The 21883-nt window shown below is 42.1% G+C and overlaps 1 protein-coding gene across 3 annotated transcripts in view; it reads right to left on the minus strand.

The window, feature by feature from the left end:
• Positions 1–2433: 2433 nt before the first annotated feature.
• Positions 2434–21883, minus strand: part of LOC121520462 (partitioning defective 3 homolog) — a 443160-nt gene continuing 423710 nt past the window's right edge. For all 3 annotated transcript variants that reach the window (XM_041803924.1, XM_041803923.1, XM_041803922.1), the window contains 2 exons: positions 15368–15510; positions 2434–9818 (listed from right to left, as the gene is read on the minus strand). In XM_041803924.1, the coding sequence (XP_041659858.1) occupies positions 9422–9818; positions 15368–15510 (540 nt within the window). In that variant the 3' untranslated portion in view covers positions 2434–9421. The remainder of the gene's footprint in view (positions 9819–15367; positions 15511–21883) is intronic.

Here is a 21883-nt window from a genome sequence, read left to right on the forward strand (position 1 = left end):
AAAGCTCTATTTCGGCCCTCAGACCATAGAACTTTCTTAAACTTGACCATGGAATCTCCCATGTGCCTTTTGATGAACTCTTGTTGAGATTTAATCTGAGTTTTCTTCAACAGTGTCTTTCTCTTTGCCACTCTCACATAAAGCCTTGACTATTGAAGAACCCAGGCAATAGCTGTTGTCTTCTGAATCTCAGCTGCTGAAGCTTGTTACTCCTTCAGAGTAGTCATAGGTGTCTTGGTGGCCTCTCTCACTAGTCTCCTTGCACGCTCACTCAGTTTGTGAGGACGGTCTGATCTAGGCAGATTTACGCATCTGCCATATTCCTTCCATTTGTTGATGATGGATTTGACCGAACTCTGAGGGATGTTCAGTACCTTGGAAATGTTTTTGAATCAAACCCCTGACTTTTCAATTACTCTTTCTCTGAGTTGCTTGGTATGTTCTTTTGTCTTCATGGTGCAATGGTAGCCAGAAATACTGATTACCTAGTGACCAAATCTTCTAAACACAGGTGTCTTTATACAACAATCCTTTGAGACACATTCACTGCACTCAGCTGATCCACATTTCACTAATTGTGAGACTACTAGCACCCATTGGCTGGGCCTCTATTGAATAAGGTCAGTCACTTTAAAGGAGGAAAATATTAACGCAGTCTCTTATTTTACATTACATGTTTTAGTTTAATTGACATTACTTTGTAGAATTCTGTTTTTACTTTGATAAGAGTTTGTTTTTTTTTTGTCAAAAAAGCCAAATGACATGACCATGGCTGATTTATAAAATCAATAAAAGGATAAAATATCCAAGAAGGTGAATACTTTTTATAGGCCCTGTATTAAAGCTAATTATGAAATCAGCTATTCAGAAAAAGAGAGGGATATCTACCTATAGCTGCCAATAAGGCAGGCCCATGGGGGTCAGGGAAATCATGGTTCATTGAGAAGTTAATCTATCAAATACAGTTTTAAATTTAACCTGAATAACAACCATTCTTATCAAGGCAAAAAAAAAAAAAAAAAAGTATGTACATTTCTCTTCAGTTATGCTATAGAACGGTGTAGTCTTTTTTTAAGCAGTCAACCCCTTTTTCTTCAAACAATGTTTCCTTTTTTGGTAATCTTATCAATGTGAATAGGCACACTTATATAAACCATTAGGAAAGTTATGTCAGACTTCATGGCTAAGCTGATTTGCACAAACATCAGGATGCCAGAGGATAAAATAGAAGAAACTGAAATAACTCTGAGGGAAAATTAGTTTGACAACTGTGAAATAGGCAACAAACCTAAAATTTGGCAAAAAGTGAGAAAAAAATGGAGGAAAAATTGTGAAACGTAGTTTAAGTGTGGCGAAAAATGGGCTAAAAGTGGCAAAAATTGGCTAATAAAGGGAAATAGGGACAAAAAAAGTTAAAAGCAGTTTAAAAAGTTGCAACAATAGATTATAGGGCAAAAATCAGTGTCTGAAGCAGTGAAAATGGGTTTAAAATGAGTAAAAATAGGATAAAAGTGGCAAAAAATAGGCACACAAAGGCAAGAGGAACAAAAATGGTGAAAAGTGGTTAAAAAAGTGGCAACATTGGGTTATAGAGGCAAAAATTTGCAAAGCGTGGCAGAAATGGGTTAAAAGTGGCAAAAATAGGCTAAGGAAGGCAAATAGGGACAAAAATAGTCAGGAAAAAATGGTGAAAAGCAGTTTAAAAAGTGGCAACAATAGATTAACATGGAAAATCAGAGTCCAAAGTAGTGAAAAGGGGTCAAAAAGAAGTAAAAAAAGGGTAAAAGTGGCAAAACATAGGTTAACAAAGGCAAAAGGGACAAAAATGATCAGAAAGTAATGGTGAAAAGTGGTTAAAAAGTGGCAACAATGGGTAAAAAGTGGCAAAAATTTGCAAATATTGGTGTCTAAAGTAGTAAAAATGGGTTATAAAGTAGAAAAAAAAGCAGGTTAAAAGTGGCAAGAATTGGTTAAGAAGCAAAATAGAGTTGAAATTTTGAAAAAAGGAAAAATAATGATAACAATGGGTCTAAATCATGAGAACCCAGAAATAGCTTGAAACTCTTCTCAGTACCAAAATGAGATAACTGTTAGCCAATCCTACTGATCCTACACACATGCATTGATATCCTCAATAAGTCCCTACTTGGAGGGCCTACTTGCTGGGTTCTTCAGGGGCCCAGTTCTGTGGGCAGGCCTGCCTTTAGAACCAGACTGTTGAGCTCCATCATAATATTTCACCTCACTAGTTATCTCATTTGAATCCTCCAAGTTCTTAGAAGAAGTCGTCAGACTCCAGACCTGACAGATTTGACATTTGACAGCAAAGTGATTCTCTCTCGTTTAATTTCAGACTCACTTGATCTGGCATCAAAGCCCGCGGGAGGCTGAGGAGAAGAAAGGTACGACAGGCAGAGGCGGGCGAGGTTGTAAACAGGATGGAACAGCCTTCCGCTTTATTCTAAATTTGATATGTACAGAAAAAGTGGCTGCATACATTTCTTAATATATCATGTAAAAGTTTTCTGGAAAAAAAAACAAAAAAACAATTGCACATCAGCTTCCATTTCTTCTTAGACTTTAAACACATCATGGTACAGCATGGTTGAAGGCAATGTCAAACGGGATACAAATACACTGATATCGGCTTGTAAGTGTTGGCTCTTGCAAATAAAGTTAAAAAAATCAAGAAGGAGTACCCCTAAAAATGACACATTTTAATACAATGATATTAAAAACGTTTAAAAACACACACTGGAGTTTGTGTGCTGTAGTGTCACCGACAAACAAATCACATCGTGTCTCTATTTGTGTAAAATATCTTGATATTATTTCAGGCACTTGACATCAGACCCTGTAACTAAACTAGCTGAACAGCAGAGTCCATGAAGTTTACAGCACAGGTCACAAACATCCTTCTAGACGTGCGAGTCGGCATGTTGAGACATACTAGTATTCACAGCAGGAAGTGCAGGCCGCTACAACCAAACACTAAAAAAACGATCCAAGTGGAGAGGATTTAACCCCCACATTGTCACTTATTTGGTAACAGATTTCATCATCCATCGCTGCAGTGATTTGAACGCTCACTGAGAGTGTTTTCATGTTGTTACAAGAACATACATAATGCAAAAGGGTCATTTCAGTTAGAAAACAGAGTAGAGATTTCCTCGAGTTGACAAAAAAGGTTCAAACACTAGAAAAATGCAGCTTTCTTCACCTTTTCACTTCTTTCCGTTCATCATTTATCACCCCTACTAAGCCCGTCTCTTTCCCAGCGAGGGTCTTCATTAACCAACAGGAGATAATGTATGTCACGCAGCTTCACACCGCATAGGAGCGTGTAGGAGTGAAGGGCAATTACGTACCGCCTGTTTGTTTTCCGCAGCTTAATGATAGCAAGGTTTCATATTTTTGTATTTCCCTTTTTTTTTGTTTTTTAAAGCTCGACCTCAGCTGGGTCTCATTTGTTCGTTTGCAGGCAGAGAGGCAAGCATTAGTGATGTCAGAGGAGGGTAGGTGAAGACTGAGAGGATCGGTTGCCACCTACTGCAGCAATTAGAGCGGTGGGCTGCTTTGCTGCGGCGGTGGTTTTTAAGTATGTGTCATCAGCACCCGAGGTCTTCTCTCCAACCTACAACTGCAGCAGCTGCTTTCACTGATTAGTTTCCTCCTCCAAGAATAAAAAAAAGCCAATCAGCATCTGCAGGGTTGATTGGGGAAAAAAAGGCAGAACGAGTGGATCAAGTGGAGCACGGCACTGGACCAGCATGGTTCATAATCAAAATGCCACCTGTGTAAAGGAATAGTTCACCATAATATCAAGGATGATTGAATAATGCAGCAAGATTAAGTTTGTTTTGCAGGTTTTGAGTCTTCTTTCTTCACACAGATGCTCTACAGGAATTCATTTTGTCCCCGCAGTGATTGAAAAGTTTCCTAGAAGGTTTAAACAATAATTATAATTCTGACAATGTTTATACTGTCAGACAAACTGAAGTTGGAATAAAGCAGTGATAATTAGTGGATTTCTTACAGCTTTTTATTAAATCTGGAAAAGAAAGCTCGAGTGAGTTGTGGAAATCCAACTGGCAAGGAGCAGTGTTACTTTTGTTGACTAAAACTATGACTAATAATGTTTGACAACGACATTAAATTCCACGAGGAAGACAAGACTAACACAAGCTTAAAATAGATATATGGTGATAAAATCTACAATTTTAGTGCTGGACTCTTGGACAATCTAAATCAATGATTATATAAATATACTATATATATATATATATATATATATATATATAATCCATTGTGCATGTAAGGAACAGTACTGGGCAGAATTTTAAGGCCTTTCTGGGCTAAAAATTGAGGCTGAAGAAAGGTGTAGATGTGGAGCCGAATACCACCCAAGGGGACCAACATGCAGGAAGAAGGACTGACGCAACCTCAGTCGTGCTCTGGATGTCTTTGCATGTTACCAGGGGCATATGAAAATAATATGCTAAAAAAAAAATCACCTTTAAGGCAGAGTTAGGGTTGGATCTGCCTAGTAATCATGGCCTGGCACAAGGGTACTGGCCAGGCAGGTATCAGGGTTGCTACGAGCCCCTGATCCAAGGGCCCGGAAACCACTGGGGGTCTCCAGCTCATTACCAGGGTGAAAGGCCCATTCAAAAGCCAGATGATCTCTGTGACCGACTGATGACCTGTAATTTGTGCCAACAGATCAGATGTAATGTTTATATAGTGATAAGATTTACAGTTGAGAGTTGGTGCATGGTGTATTTTGAAGTTGACTCGATGCTTTGCAGTCCTAATGCTGTTTGGATGGATTGCATTTGGCAGTGGCTTCACCTCAAACTCAACCTGTCTCACAACTTGAGCAGACCAGAGCGCGTGCAGTGGAATCAAAAAGACCACTTAAAAGGAAATTATTTGCTCAAGATTGAGCTTTATGTGCGGATCTCTTTGCAGAGTATGTGTAATTTGAGGGTGACACATTCCCCATGGCAGTGGTTATGGGCATCAAAATAACTGTAGAAATAGTCAAATATGCTGTTTAGTGTATTGTTTACCTCTGCACCTTATAAAGAGAAGTTACTGATAATTTCAGTTTTTTGTATTCAGCCTAAAAGGAACTGTGTATTTTATATAAATAACAAAACAATGGCTACCATATGAGCTTTATGAAAATCAAAGTCTTTCGATTAACATGACTTTAGTTTCGTCTCATTGTAGCCATTTATGACCAAGTCTAGTTTTAGCCATTGAAAACTTAAAAACATTTTAGACATTAGAAAGACCATACATTTTAGTCTCTTATTTATATTAATGCACTATCAACACTTAAACAGATTTTAGATATATTGATGAAAATACTGAGATAGCTTACAGGCACAGCAGAGAAATATCATGGATTTTTAATGTTTGAATGTTGAACACCAAGGTAAGGTTTTTACCAGAGCTTTTAACCCCAAATATCTATTTTTAATCCAGTGGAAAACAGAAGTCTACAGACATTTTTAGTCACAGTTTTAGTCGACCAAATTAACACTGCAGCGCTCCTTTTCTCTCCTGGGTGAGTGAATTTCCTGGCAGATATCCTTGAAGCAAAACTTTGAGAAATTCCAGCACAGCAGGGCAGAGTTTGGCTGAGCTCTATAAGAAAAATAACACTTCTTTCTCTGCCTATTTTGTCTGGATGCACAGATTTGCTTTGCCACTCCGCAGGGTGACTCAAAAACAAAACATTTCAGAGAGCAAGCGGGAAAAGGCAATCTGTTTCTTTAAAAAAGAGCAGTTCAGTGTGTTTCTATAAATCTTTGAAAAGGGCGTCAGGTAAATTTGTTAAATGGTTGACAAAAAAAATAAAGCAATTACAGCAAATTGAAAGCAATTAACTACTCAGGGCAATTTCGTCTTTTGTTAAAATCTGGACAAAAGCTGCAGCTAATCTCACATTGAGGGGCTTATTGTCTGTCTCTTCCCATCTCTATTCCGTCTTTTTTTTTTTTTTTGCTGTTATTCCCCTCTTTTTGTCAGAAGCTGGTGCCTCTGGTGGCAGCTTTCTCTGGCTCTGGCAGGCAGCAGGTGGCTTGTGATGAAAAATTCAGTGCAGAGCCTGACTCGGGAGACGAAAAAGGGAAGGAGGGTGGGAGTGGGAGGAAGAGGAAGAGGAGGGGGAGGGGGGTGGCATGAGTGTGAAGGAGAGGAGGATGAAGGTGGAGGTGTTGAAGTAGAAGAAAGAAAGGTAATGAACAGAGAGAATGACAAGAGAAAGAGGATTGGAGCTCCAGACAGACAGGCAGGCGGGCCAGGGAATCAAGCCCAGAGCGGTGTAGGGGGGCCAGGCAAAGGATCAGAGCTGTCTACCCTCTCTGCCTGGGTCTCCTCCACGGAGATAACACACGATATGAATCATTTATGAGAGGGGCTTTTTTATTAATAACACACACACAGTGCCCTGCTTCTTTCATACTCTTTGCCGTGTTTCCTCTGCTCCCTGGGGAGTACTCAAGTGAGAGAGTAGAAAACACTGAATGGAGAGAAAACAGGATGCGGAGAAACGCCAGCAGCGCTTGTAGGGAGGCTGAATGTTAACTCTGAGTTGTGACCGATGGGAAGAGTCATCCACGGGACACTTTGTAGAGCCACACACTCTGTCGTGAAACATGTACCATATCACTTGCCTACACACGAACCCACACAGACACCAACACCTCCCCCGTGGGCTCAAAAGAGCACCCACTCACTCGCCTGTCTGCCTGTTTTTTGATTGTCAGCACGTGACGGTGCCAAAAGCTCGATGAGTCAGAGGACTGGACGACTGTGAAGAAGTATCCGTGGATGCAGAGAAGGCACTGAGCGTCTCATGTCCGTGGGAGGGTCTGATCAATCGTATAGGTCATCGTCACAGCAGGGGATGAACACAAACGCCCACATGCTGAGCACACATCACCGCTGTTTACCTCTAAGACCAGTCAGTACGTTTACATGCAGGTAGAAAAGGTCGAGTAACAGTGCTCAGCTGACTTAAACTGGACTTTTAAAATGCATGTAAACATGTCAGACAAGGTGTTCTGAGCTGTATGATTCCTTGTGGCTGAATGATTAAAAAAAGAGATCTAAATGTAAAGATTTTGATGCAAATTGCAAATCGATGTAAACAGTTTTACTGGAGGGATGTCATTCTCATTTTGATTAAGAAAAACATAGAGGGATGTTGGGTTCTTTTCAAACTACACTAAAAATCTAACTCTCAAATGTTTGCTTGATGTGTAGAGCGTAACATCTCTGATGCAAAAAAAATTAAAACTGCCGTTTTGACACATTCCAAGTTAGAGAAATTGTGCCACCTGCACTTTAAAAAAATTGCTGTAGGCCATACCTGATTTAAAGGGACATTTCTGTCATTTTGATGTTCGTTTGTATGAGGTACTTAGCAATAATAGTAGCATTAGCCTGTTGTGATTTCGAGGTGTGTTTCCCCTTTAAGCAGATCATGCTGGAGGAAGGCCATACAGGCTACAGACAGGTGCAGTTTCTTTGTGTAATTTAGCAAATTTAAGGTAACATGGGCCAAAAAACAATGTTGGCTCCAATGTACGCTATGTACGCAATTCATTTCTTATCACCAAGAAAGCCTCTGTGTTTGGCACTATTTTACAAAGCAAACTTAAGGTATGTGTTCCTCCACCTCAGTGTATTGTCACCTCCTGATCAGCTGTTTTGGTCTCTGGGTTCATCAGACAACAATCACAAGCTAAGCTAAAACGAGACAGGATGAACCATTTTGGCCATGATGTGTCGTTCACTGGGAATTAAAGTGGCTACCTGTATGAGCTGGAGCGCAGAGAAACTTCAGTAAAGACTGGTTAGCAGGAAAGATCCCGAGTCAGCCTGCATCACTCCCTATCCAGAGTTCCCTGCCTTACAGAACACTGTGGTTTCATCGACTTTCTTCAACTCTCTCAAGATAAATTAAACTGCGTCTAACGAGAAGAGCTGAGTGGACGTTTTTCATCCAAGTGAGTTTATGGATGTGGTTTTATTCTTCTATACACAAGTAACTGTTGGGATGATATGTTCACCTTATGAAAACTGCTTTGCAGCTGAAATGGAAAACTCGGCTGAAATAACTAGTTTTGGTCAGGTTTTCTGTTGTTGAAGCCTCCTCGCTCAAGCAGTTGATCAGATACGATGAGGTGGAAGGACACTTAGCCAAAATTTGCACTGCAAAATAAAGCCAAACACAGAGGCTTTCTGTGGAAAAAAAGAGTTTCAAAATTTTACAATATACTATACAAGTCAGCCAACAAACTCACTAAATTATGCAGATAAATTGCACCCGTCTGTATAGCCTAGTTTCCATGCCAGTGCCCTGAGCGCAATCTGTTTAAAGGGTTAATGCACACTGAAAATCTCTGGAAGCTATCCCCACCACTCATTCAGCACAAATTCAAAAAATACAGAAATATCCATACAATCTTAATTCTGATTAATTGCTCATTCTTATTCCATGCTGGGCTTTGACCCAGAGGTTGGGCAGCACAAATACTCAGCATTAAGTTGCATTCTACCTTCAACTACCATTGTGTGGGTGGTAATATGTGCCAATTTTATAGCAAAAGTAAAGCAAGGGCATGTACAAAATGCACAGAGCTATAAAATTGTTCACATTTTCATTGTTTGGCATATTGCATAGCAAGTTAACTGCTTGCTAGTTTGTTAGCAAGGTCAAACAGCTGCAGGCCCAATGGTAACTAGCTTAATGTCACCAAGAGCAGTGCTGGACACATTTCTGTCGGTAAACCGATTTTCCCCTGGTGTTTTTGTTCTAGAACAGAAGTCCAATTAAATATCCCAATCAAGCTAACATGTAGCGCAACTTAGTTTTGCATATAAATGTACAGACTGCTATGCTATAAGACCTCGAGTTTGTCCCTTTGTCAAGATTTGTAGCGTGCACTCCTGCTGGTCACCTCCAAGATCGGTCAGTGCGTTACTGTGTTTGCCTGGCTTAAACAGTTCACTTTTAAATGCAGTCAAACAGCATAAATGCTATGCATACAGTGAGTTATGTTGTGCCTTTAATTACCATGAGCTTGGAAGGACAATATGCATTATATCTATCCAAAAGTAAAGCATAGAGGATGTACAAAATGTACAGAGCAGTGCTATTGTGTTGTAGTTAGACATCTCTCTGTCAATTATCACATTTTCCCCTTATGTTTGTATACTGGGACGAGGACAGAAGTCTGATTTAACATCCTAATCAAGCTAAAATGTAGCTTAACAGTGCATGTAAACGTACTGACTGCTAAGACCTCTAGCTTGTCCCTTTGTCGTGATCTGCAGCGTCCACTTCTGCTGTTTCTGTAGTGTTCACTGTTCAGCTTTCCTTCCATCAGTCCATTCAAACTCCTCAAGAATAAAAAAGTCTTCCTTTCTCAGAACCCAATCTATTAAGCCTCGCTAACTGCGAAGGCAAAGGTGGCACGTCGTGTCGGTAGGGCCCCTTTGGAGAAGCAGGGTCCTTCAGGAGCCCGGCGGAGTAGCCTTCATAGCCGCTGTTTCCGCTGCTCTCCTGCATTAGCTTCCCTTTGGCTTCCTGCTCTCGCCGTCTCTGCTCCTGCCTCAGCAGCTCCTGGGCCTCCAAGAGGACTCGGGCGTTGACGCTTCCGCCTCCCGGGTAGCCGTTCCTGGAGCCCTGATAGCTGGAGTACCTGGGGTTGTCTTTTGCTGTCTGGAAGCCTTCACCTGGTGGGTACGCTTTGTCCCACGAGTCCTGGGAGATGGAGCTGGGGTTCTTCCTGGGTTGCCTAATGTGGAGAGAGAAATGGGAAAAGTAAGTATCCTTTAAGCCCAAACTCTGTGACAAGACTGTTTTAGTGATGGTCACAGCTCTCTGAATCGAGTAATCAGGCTGTCGGAGGATGCTGCCTGATTAAATTGCAAGCAGCTGATTGCAGGGTATTGCAATGGGAAAAAACGTCCTGTTTTGACAGCAGATATTTGTTCAAAGTATAATACTTTGGTTGTTTAGAGGCCCAGTCATTGCTGTGGGCTGAGGTGAGATAATTGGTATTTCTAAAGGGCTTAAACCACCATTATAGTTAAAACCAACATAAAAATGTCCAATTAAAGCCCCCTTTGGGATCCTTCTCAAATATAATCATTTTATTTGCTCATGACACACATTTGACCCCTCTTTGCAGAATATTGTGACCTGATCTTGTTGGAGAAATATCAGCAGCAGCAAAAATGTTTATTGTAACCCAATTATCTCATGGCAGAGGGACTTAAGTGTTTGGATGCTTTACTGACAAGAAAAGAAAATCTGTCAGCTTTATGGTAGCCAAGACATCATGTTCAATGAAAATGAGGCACCATTACAGCCTCACAAACTCCCTCTGGGCGAGTCGCAGCCCGCGGTAACAACGTGCAGGGATACCTAACCATGTCAGAGCCCCCCATCCAGCCCATTAGGCCCATTTCAAGACCGACAGAAACAACCATTGGATCTGACAGACAGTAACAGCAGACCTTTGGATGTTGGGGAAAAATGAGGCGACCATCTTGTCTGCAGCGCATTTGCTCAGGATGATATTTGACACCTGACACATGTGTCTTAAAGGCACAGTTAGCTGTCATGCTTCTGGCTGGGGCAGCCTCGCCCTTTATGAGGAAGGTGGTGGTGAGGCAAGAAAAAAATCCAGATGTGTGACATGAGCTCTCATTTCTGCTTGGCTAGCCTCTTTGTACGATATGCATGAATGTTTTAAACCCTGCCGCTCCACCTTCATTTATCTGGAGGGCAAGGAAACACCAGAGGAGAGCGAGAAAAAGACACTAAACATCAATGGGCTTTTGACTCAGAGCCATGCATAATTAGCAGGTTTATCAGCCAGCTGTGAAGAAATCGTATTATTCCTGTGTTTGGATTTGAGTAGGAAGTGAAGAAAAAATCCTTAATGAGAACAGAGAGGACCTTTGTTTTTATTCAAGAGAGATTGAATGCAATTGGAAATGGATACGCTTCTCGATTGGTGAGAGGAATATAGCCCAGGTTTATTCTTGCACACGGTTGAGTGATTCCAATTTTCAGGGCCGGGCGTCCCCGGGATCTGATTTCATTTCATATGTTGACAAAGAGGCCAAAGCCGGTCTGCCTCCCTGCTGAGAAATGCAAAGCAGATCGCTTCTCCCCGTCTGATGGCGTGCCAAGGGGGAGCATGTACATGTGTGGTAAATACAGAAAGATGTTCTGTATTCTGTGCATGCATACTGTGAAGCATGACAGATGATAAAATAGAAAAGGGGAAAGGTGACAGAGTGAGATTGAGAGGAAAAAAGGAGACTTTGTGAGAGGTTACAGAGCGGGGCAGCTACACATATGGTTGTTCCACACATGCATGCAGATATAGTGAGAGCTAATGGCTGTGCAGCTGTTGCAGCAGGTCTTTATTCTCCAATAATGGCATTAAACTGGCTCCGAGATCAATGGTGTCATACATGATAAATATGAGCTCCCTTCATCTGGCGTCACTCCTTCAAACTGCGGCTGTTTATTTTCACTCACAAGTTGTTGTTTAGGAAAGAGTGTCACCTTGAAAGGAGCTGACCTTTTTCCAAAATGAAAGCTGCTTTTTAAAGAATACTAGCGCCATTAATCAAATCATGTTTCACAATCTAGCAGTTCTCTCACGCAGAATTCCACCATCCATGACTTCTCATGGGCCCATATGAATCCCATCAAGGCTGAGATCTCCCAAACCGCCGTATTTTCTCCGTCTCAGGCTGTGACTTCGCGCGATGGAATCCTCTAAGTCAAACAATAGTTAGTGTTCTGGAGACACGACAGCGGGGTTTATCCAAACAGAACACTTTCTTAATGGAATTAGTGGAGGAAAAATAAAGGGACGGGGCCACAGGAAGTTGCTTCTGACTGCTGGAGCGAGACGGTTGTTCATTAATCTTTCAGCAAAGCTGCCTGCAATATTTATCAAGGAAGGGATTTATGTCGATAAAAGTGGATTAGAGTCCGACAGCGGAATAATAGAAGATAATGTATTTAATGTTGTAGATGTATGTGAGAGCAGCCTGATGGTGTACTGACCATGCAGTGTTTGAGTTCCTACAGTCTGCTTAGGGAGGCATTTATAACTTTGGATTTCCTCCTAGACAGTAATAAAGTTATTCAAGAATAAAACAATGTGTTAAAGGTCCATAGTGATGTTCTTTTAAGCCTGGCTTACATCCCCTTTTCCTTATAGGGCCATAGAGGACTATTTTTTTCTTTGCTCAGATCTTGTCTCTTGTTAATCTTTGGCTGGCCCTGATTGATTGCTACCACTGTATAACTACAGAAGAAGAAATATGAGCATTGTGACTGGTCAACAGGCTGACAGGAAGTTGTCGTCTTCAACTACTGGTGTCAACATTAAGGACTGATAGCACCAAGTTTTTCATCACAAAAAATGTAATATGTGCTAGATTTAGCATTTTGGATTCGAAGCATCAAAACTCTTAATAAATGCTGCACTTTGCACCTGAATAAAAAAAAGCTCTGGAACAGGTTAAAATGGCAGGAGCAGTCTGTAGATTGGCAAAAAAAGTAAGCTTCAGATCAGGATTCACTCCATAGTGATCTGTCCTATGGCTCTTCAGATATTGTAAACCATGCATGTGCTACCGTTTGGGATCGTAAGTGATCCAACAGGGACCAGAGACCATCTAAGAACATCCAGTATGTTTTTGACTGCTGCCTCCTATCTGCATTGACTCCTGCTACTAATGTAGTTCTGTAATTTGGAGCTCAGAGTACATTTTGTAAAATATGAGGGACAGCAAAAGGTCCATTTCTTGGAAAGAACGGACCCCCTCTTCTATTAGGCCATGGTTACTCATTGCGCGGCTTGCGAGCCATATGCAGCTCCTCCGGCTTTAATTGGCAGCTCGCATGGAAGCAAAAAACAACGCTTTAACACAGCCAGTACATTTGGTAAGGTGGATCTGATAAATATATAATGTATATAGTGCTACAAACTTAAAATAGACCGCTTGTATTTGTACTTTGACCTAATAATTGTAGTCTCTAAAAGAGTGATCAATCGTCAGACCTGGCAACAGCACACTCGCAGTGAGCGTGCATGCGTTAGCTTTTAAGAGCCTCTCACGCTAGCCAGCGTAATATGTACAGAGGAAAAAATGGATCGATTTCTTATCAAACCGAGGCAAAAAACAGATGAACAGGCTCAAAGTAAGGTGAGAAACAAGGAGGATGAAAATGTGGAGAATGCAACAACCGAAAAACAACAAGAGGATGTCGGAGAAGGGACCAGCAAAAAACGAAAGGTACGAGGCATAGAAGATGAGCACAGGAAATTTCAAGAAAAATTGACAGAAGAATTTCTATTTGTCCTCCATGGAATGAACCCATTGTGCTTACTATGCAAAAAGACCCGCTCTGGGTTTAAACCTAGCAACCTAGAGCGCCATTTCAAAACTGCACATCCAAATTTCAATGAAACAGGAGCCAGCGTTGAAGGACCCACACTGAATAATACAATGCCCTTCTGACTGACATTACCTGTCATCTGAACGGGAGGGAGGGAGAGATAAGCTTCCAAGCGACATGCTAAAGGCAATCAGAGCATTCCAAAACAAAATAACAGTCCTGTGGATGCCTGACAGAGAGCTCATCTACTTCCTAAAACTCAGGGCTACAACCACAATTGATCCATCTCTGCTGCAGCGCTTCAGCCACGGAGCATTTGTTAAAGTTTAGGAAGAGCTGAAGGGTGAGTTTGACTCAGCGATGTGAATGAGCACAAGAAGATTTCTAATTTTATTGAAAACCCCTTCCACGTGCATGTATCCTCTCTCACTCCAACAATATCAGAGCTCCGTATGTCCCAATAACCGTGCTGCTCTGAAAAATGAGATAGTTGAGTTGCAGACGAATGACATTCTCAAAGTTGAACTACAAGCAGGTGTTGGCCACTTCTGGAGTTTGGTGTGTGAGGCAGACTTTCCCACTTTGAAACCACTTGTACAGAAAGTGATGTCTTCTTTTAGGAGCTCATACACAAGTGAGGCAACATTTTCAAACATTATCAAGAGAAAGCAGAGAAACCGGCTGAGCTATGCACATCTTGAATGCCTCACAGTGATTGCAACAACAAACTACAAATACAACATGAAGAAAGTAAAGGAGATGCATGCCACCTTCAGCTCATCACAGTATTAAAGTAATGCTGGTTTGAATTACATCTGTACTGGCTGTGTTATCACTGCGCTGTAGGTTGACACCTTAGTATTCGGTAATGTTGTTCACTTTTGGTGGCTTTCGGTTTAACTACAGCAGCTCTCCTGTTGTGTCCGTTCTGCCAATGTGGCTCACATGAAAAAAATAGTGAGGATCACTGTAGGCTGTCTACAGGCTGGTGCCTTGTGTTGATTTTGGCGCCTCCTCTGGAGAGAGTAAAACCTCTCATCTCATCTTTCACTGTAGGTACACAGGAGGGGTTCTGCTATTAAAGAATCTAAGTTTGCTGTCTTTTGACACTGGGATGCATTTTTTTGGTGGGTATTTTTTGTAGAAAATCATCCTTCTGGCTAGGGTTGGAAAAGAAAAATACAATATAGAAACAATAATTCTCAGTGCTCATGATCTTGTTTGGTTTTGCTAGTCATAAAGACGCATCTACCAGTTTCAATTTATTTAGTACCACCTAAAAAACTCCTCATAGGGTCTTGAATGTCAAAGAGAAGAATCCATTTTAATCCCAGATCTCACCAATATTTAATCTAGTTTTAAATTATGGAAAATTCTCCCATGTTCCCACTCACACAGGCCCACAGTAGCTCTTCCTGGAACAACAGGCAGTCGTATCATGCAGATCAAAGGGAATTACATTAAGGGAGAGGAAAGCAATCATGTCAGATCTGTGTGAGAGGGTAACGTGATCTCGGCTCAGGGTGGCTGTGAGTGCATATCTGTTCCTGTGTGTAGTTTTGTGGCTAGAAACTGACCCTCTCTGACCCCCTTTCTTACTCTGATGCTATATCTGAACATATGTAATCTGCTATCATTACGGTCTGAAGGCTATTACCATAGATCTGACAGAAACAGAGAGGCACACACTCACACAAACACATTACAGTACATTACGGCACATTAGATTGAATTACAGATCTAAAACAGACACAGACACAGTCACAACCTCCCGGACACGTTTCATATCAGACACAGCAGCAACAGCAGAAGATGTACAAACACAAACACACGGCTGTGAGCACATATTGATCATTGGACACAAACAAACATCAAACACAGCATCATATCAGCTGTGTGGGTCTGTCTTACCGTGGTAGGGAGCTGTACTGACGCTGCGCCTGGGCGAACGAGTCTCTCTCCTCCTGTCTCTGCCTCTGCATCTGAACCTCCACGGACACTGAGTGACGACCCGGCTGGCTGTACCCGCCTGGACCGTTACTGCTGCTGTTTGACTGGAAACGGCAAGATGGCAGCCAGATTTACTCTCACATTCTCATAATCACCAGAATTGCCAAAATATTCTTTATTGAAATGATGTCCTAAAAGTTAGAGAGAATTTGAAAGTTAAGAAGACTCATTATACATTATATTGCCAAAAGTATTCACTCACCCATCCAAATAACTGAAATCAGGTGTTCCAATCACTTCCATGTCCACAGGTGTATAAAATCAAGCACCTAGGCATGCAGACTGTTTCTACAAATATTTCTGAAAGAATGGGTCACTCTCAGGAGCTCAGTGAATTCCAACATGGTGCTGTGATAGGATGCCACCTATGCAACAAGCCCAGTCATGAAATTTCCTCACTCCTAAATATTCCACAGTCAACTGTCAGTGGTATTATAACAAAGTGGAAGCAATTGGGAACAACAGCAACTCAGCCACAAAGTGGTAGGCCACGTAAAATGACAGAGCGGGGTCAGCAGATGCTGAAGTGCATAGTGCGCAGAGGTCACCAACTTTCTGCAGAGTCAATCACTACAGACCACCAAACTTCATGTGGCCTTCAGATTAGTTCAAGAACAGTGTGTAGAGAGGTTCGTGGAATGGGTTTCCATGACTGAGCAGCTGCATCCAAGCCATACATCACCAAGTGCAATGCAAAGCATCGGATGCAGTGGTGTAAAGCAGGCCACCACTGGACTCTGGAGCAGTGGAGACGTGATCTCTGGAGTGATGAATCACGCTTCTCCATCTAGCAATCTGATAGACGAGTCTGGGTTTGGTGGTTGCCAGGAGAATGGTACTTGTCTGACTGCACTGTGCCAAGAGTAAAGTTTGGTGGAGGGGAGATTATGGAGTGGGCTTGTTTTTCAGGAGCTGGGCTTGGCCCCTTAGTTCCAGTGAAAGGAACTCTGAATGCTTCAGCATACCAAGAGATTTTGGACAATTCCATGCTCCTACTTTTGTGGGAACAGTTTGGGGATGGCCCCTTCCTGTTCCAACATGACTGTGCACCAGTGCACAAAGCAAGCTCCATAAAGACATGGATGAGAGAGTTTGGTGTGGATGAAGTTAACTGGCCTGCACAGAGTCCTGACCTCAACCTGATAGAACACCTTTGGGATGAATCAGAGTGGAGACTGAGAGCCAGGCCTTCTCGTCCAACATCAGTGTGTGACCTCACAAATGCACTGAGGGTGGACCGATGTCATATCAAACCCTATAGATTAAGAATTGGATGCCACTTAAGTTCATATGCAAGTCAAGGCAGGTGAGCGAATACTTTTGGCAAAATAGTGTATGTGGCCTCAGTGCCCTTATGGGGAATTTCTTTGCTCATTTTTTCTTTTAAATAAATCTTTGAATTTGGGTTTAAAAGACCAAAATATATTCAATGACTATCCTAAAGACAGCCAGTTTGTTTTTCATTCATACAAAAGAAAGTCACTTATCTATTATTCTTTCTGGTACCAGTTGTAATTAAGACTGTAAATCATATTTAGGTGATAATACTTTAGCAAAACATCAAAATTAGGCTCTGTTTGAAGCGCTCCATCGACTTCAGAGTATGTAAATCCCCTTAACTGAGTCAGAGTTTCCACACAGTAGCCCAATAAAAAAACAGCAGCGCTCCCTGACATCTGATAGCTCACAAAAACTCCCACAACCCCCTCCCTCCATCCCCCCAAAGTCCAAACCACAGACACTTACCAGCAGTCAGTCGGGCAGACACACCCTGAGCTCGTCTCCTCTCAGGTCAAAATGAAGGTGAGACACAAACAAACAGAGTGAGGAGGAGGATGGGGAGGGGGGCATGCTGGAGACTCAGAACGTGGGTGCGGTGATGAGACGAGGTGTTTGTTAGTGGGTGTTAATGAAGGAGACAACACAGTGACCGTCCACCCTTCAAGATACACACTCCTGTGAGGGTCAGAGGGTTACAGAGGGGGTAGACACATGTAGAATTGTTGTTGACAATATCTGCAGGCTCTTTGTGGTTGGAGTAACACTGTTGAATACATACACCTGCTACACAAACTCCATTAAAGATAAACGTGTGCATCTCTTACTCATCCCAGTCCCAAAGGAGTTCAGTACCCTTGAAACAACCATGACTAAAAATATTTACACCGTTTATTAAGAGCCACACAGATAAAAACCCTGCCAACATGGCCTTTCCCTTGGATATTCAATTTTCTCATATTCCTAAGTCATTACTGTACCACAGAATTTATAAATGGAGATAAAGCTACAACCTTTATTTCACTTTTGCTTTAAAAAAAGAAAAAACATTTTTGTGTTTTCACTCTGCCTGCTTTCATACCTTTGTACTTGCATGTAGAGTTGTCGTGATCAACAGGTTGACATTTTAAGGAAGAAATAAAGCTCCTTAGACTTTACCCTAGGACAAAGGAATATTTAATGCTGCTGAAAGAGTGTTAAATAGCTGGCTAAGAGAACATCTCTTTGACCCTGATGCTAGCTACAGGGTGTCCAACTTTTTCCAAGGGTCACACACAGATATATATAAAGATGGTGGGGTCACCTTCATATCCCTTGCCATGAGGATTTTAATGTTTGAAGACTAATACCATGTAAGTTAATGGCTAGTTAATGGCTGACAGGGCCAATAGACAGGCATTTTCAGGATTTCAGGGGCCCCGTTTGGCCCTGGTTCTGCCCTTTTATCTGCTATTTTCTGCAGTAATCCATCAGGATGTTATTAATCAAGATACCCTCTTGTCAAAATGTTTGTTTACAGAATTACCATGGTAGCACTGTCTTGCTGAAACTAAGAGGTACAGTACAGTCAAGCACAGGCTTCATATTTTAATGTGGGCCATATTTGATTTCATTTCTAGAATTTGCTGCAGGCAAATCAAAAAATAGGCTGTGGGTTGCATTTGGCCCCCAGCCCATAGTTGGACATCTTCAGATCTCTAGACTCCTCAGAGTCCAGTGTCAGACCTCAGAGCAAAAACAGCAGATCTCTGAAAAATCTCCCTCATAACAGACTGCATATAAACTGGCCTTAAATGAAACAGCCTCAGACATGACAGCGTCGGGAGAAATGGCATTAGAGAAAAGCTGGCATTAGAACAAAAACATCCTCAGAAATGGCGAATATGAGCTTGTGTAGCACTTTTCTGGCTGTCTGACTACTTAAAGCATTTTTACACCACTGATGGCAGAGTTTGCTATGAAGAATTGGCCATTAGTATTAGCTAATACCACCAACAAAGCAGTAGGGTTATTGGGGTTAAGTGTCTTATCCGAGAACACAACAGCATGGGACTGCAGGGATTGAACCCACATCTTTCCACTTGCAGGATGACCAACTGTACCTACTGAGCCACAGTCGCCCCAGAAAGAAAGGAATCAGATGAAGCAGCGTCAGAAAACACAGCATCAGGCTTAACAGCAGTAGACTTCCCGCCACCAAAGGTGAAACAGCCTTAGATAAAACTACCTGAGAAAACAGCTTCAGACAAAATATCCTCAGAAGAAATGCCCTTATAAAAATGGCCTCAAAGAGAGAGAGAGAGAGAAAAACACTTCAGAAGGGGCAGTATCAGGAGGAAGGACTTCCGACTGAATAGCCTCAGAAAAAGAGGCCTCAGACTAAACGGCATCAGACATAAAGAACACTCAGAGGAAGTAGACCGAGGTAGAATGGCTTCATTCGCCTCAGAAAAAAACGGGCTCAGACAAAATGGCCTTAGAAAAAAACATTTTCAAGTGAACCATCTTTAGAAATCTTGGCCTCAGATGAGATTACTGTAGGAAAAATAGCATCAAAGGAAATGGCCTCAGAGAAACAGGCTTCATAAGAGACAGCCTCTGAAAAAAATGGTCTCAGGGCTTTGGTGTAGCTGAGTGGGTAGAGCAGGCACACATATACTGAGGCTATAGTCCTGAATGTGTTTCTCAGTACATGTTTCATGCATGTCTTCCCCCACATTTCTTGTCTCTCTTCAGCTTCAAGTAAAGTCAAAACGCCTGAAAAATGGTGTCAGACTTTGACATCCTCAGCAAAAAAGAAAAAAAAAAATGAAAAGACAGCCAAAGAAGAACAGCTTCAGAGAAAATGCCCTCTGACAAAAAAGGCCTTGGAATAAGGCTTCAGGTTAAATGGCCTACCAAACATGACACCGGAAAATCAGACATAGTTCAAATTGCAACCAACAAAACGGCCTCTGGGAAAAAGTTTTTCTTTATGCCACAGAGAGGAGAATACATGCACTGTATTTAATAATCATAGGCAATAGAAGGGACATGAATAAAACTAATCACGGTGCAATCCCAGCACAGCTGTCGAGACAGATCTGCAATGAAGGCAGAGACTGTTGGTACTGGAAGCATTCTGGTTTTCATTTTTAGGTTTGGGTTATATTGACCAATCAACTCTGAGCAGGCTCTGATTATTCTGTGTGAGGAGCAAAAGAGGTGGGGTACAATAATTGAAATGCAATCCAGGATCCCATTAGCGTTGATCAGATATGACTCTGTCAGTCTGTAATTAGTTTTCTGCTTGTGAGAGCAGTTATCAATGGGTTGTCTCTGAACTCCAACTCCATTCTCACATCTCAAGTTGCAAACTGGAATATAAACAATGAACAGATGGGGATGGGAGTCTAGTTTAGGATATCCAGTGTCAGTTATCTGTGAATCTGCACTTGAGCCCTGGGTATTTGCCCTTTCCCACAGAGGCTAAATCATCATCAGATGATAGATTGATTATGGGGTTGACCTGCTCAAACAGTCCTTTAGAAAAATTAAAACTATACGTACACACACTCTTACAGTAGAAACTATTACTCCTCCCAGCTGCAGAGCACCACCTCAAATTTCAGCCCACACTTGCACCACAACCCCTTCTGCTCCTCCGATGTTCATTAGCAGTGTGGGTGCAATAACTGCGTGCTGATCACTCGTAACACAAAGCCAATGTAATTACTTTTATGGCGGTGCAATGTGTTAGAAGCCTGGCGGGAGCACTGCGGACATCAGTTGGTGGGAAGACCATAAAACGATTAGGAGTGCTAAAGAGACACTCCCCTTTAAACCAGATGAAGCCAGGGGCAATCATCTCTGGGATTGATTGGCACTGCCTGGCTGCCCAGGTCGACAATAAGAACGAGCTGGCAGAGAACTGAGATGGAGGGAGTGAGCGACTCTCCTTAACTGAAGGGAGAATTACCCATGGGTAAATTATAGTCCCAATATTTTTCACTTGAGAAGGAAAAACCCCTCAGAGGTTTCAGCATATTGAATATTCCTATGAATGCTAACTCACATGGTGATTGTTGAGGTGAGGAATACCCTGAAGGAATCAAGATAACAGAAGTATTAAAATGTTACAGTAAAATACAAGAGGCAATATTATGGCCTTTTATAAAGCCTTAACTTCAAGAAAACTAACTCCTCTTTTCCCATAGTGGTATAAATGAGTGCAATAAAGGCGCCGCGGTGCTGCAGAGAGAGTGGGCATCAGTCATCCTGATGGAATTAGACCATGATACACAAACCCCCCTCCCCTCTCTTGCAACTATTGTGGTAAAAAGAAGGAAAACAGAGAATACAGATGAGGAAGAAATGACTAGCCCCCCATGAGAATTTTTTTCTTTGCATACATTATTTTACTTAACACAGAGAAGCTACACTATCTCACAAAAAAAACCCAAAATCTACTAGGGTGACAGAACTGACCTTTCTGTTGAGCCATCGAACAAACCACTGTTGTGCAATGATGTACTCTAACTTAACATTGCTCAAAGCTTGCAAAACCAAGTTAAAATTGAGGTTAATGTTCATTTCTTCAACTGTGCTGTTTGCAGATGATGTGGTTCTGTTAGCTTCCTGGGCTTAGAACCTCCAGCAGGCACTAGGATGGTTTGCGAAGTCTGAGGCCATGGTCCTCTGCTGGAGGAACGTTGGCCATGAGACTGACAGGCGGATTGTAGCGACATCAGCAGTTTTGCAGACGATGACCAAAGGAGTGGGTTCAAACAATCCAAATGAGACTCCTCAGGAGGGTGTCTGGGCTCAGCCTTGGAGATAGGGTGAGGAGCTCAGCATCCCAGGAGATCTTGAGGTAGAGCCCCTGCTCCTTCACATCGAAAGGAGCCAGTTAAGGTGGCTCAGGCATCTGATCAGGACGCCTCCTGGTTGCCTCCCTGTGGAGGTCTTACGGGCATGTCCAACTGGGAGGAGACTACTGGGACAGACCCAGAACATGCTGGAGGGATTATATATCCCATCTGGCTTGGGACTGCCTCATAATCCCTCAGGAGGAACTGAAAACTCTTGCTAATGATAGGGATGTCTGGGAGGACTTAGTTCACCTGCTGCCACTGTGATCTGACCCCAGATCAGCAGTGA

Source organism: Cheilinus undulatus, linkage group 13, assembly GCF_018320785.1.
Source record: "Cheilinus undulatus linkage group 13, ASM1832078v1, whole genome shotgun sequence".
In the NCBI taxonomy this organism is placed as follows: Eukaryota; Metazoa; Chordata; class Actinopteri; order Labriformes; family Labridae; genus Cheilinus; species Cheilinus undulatus.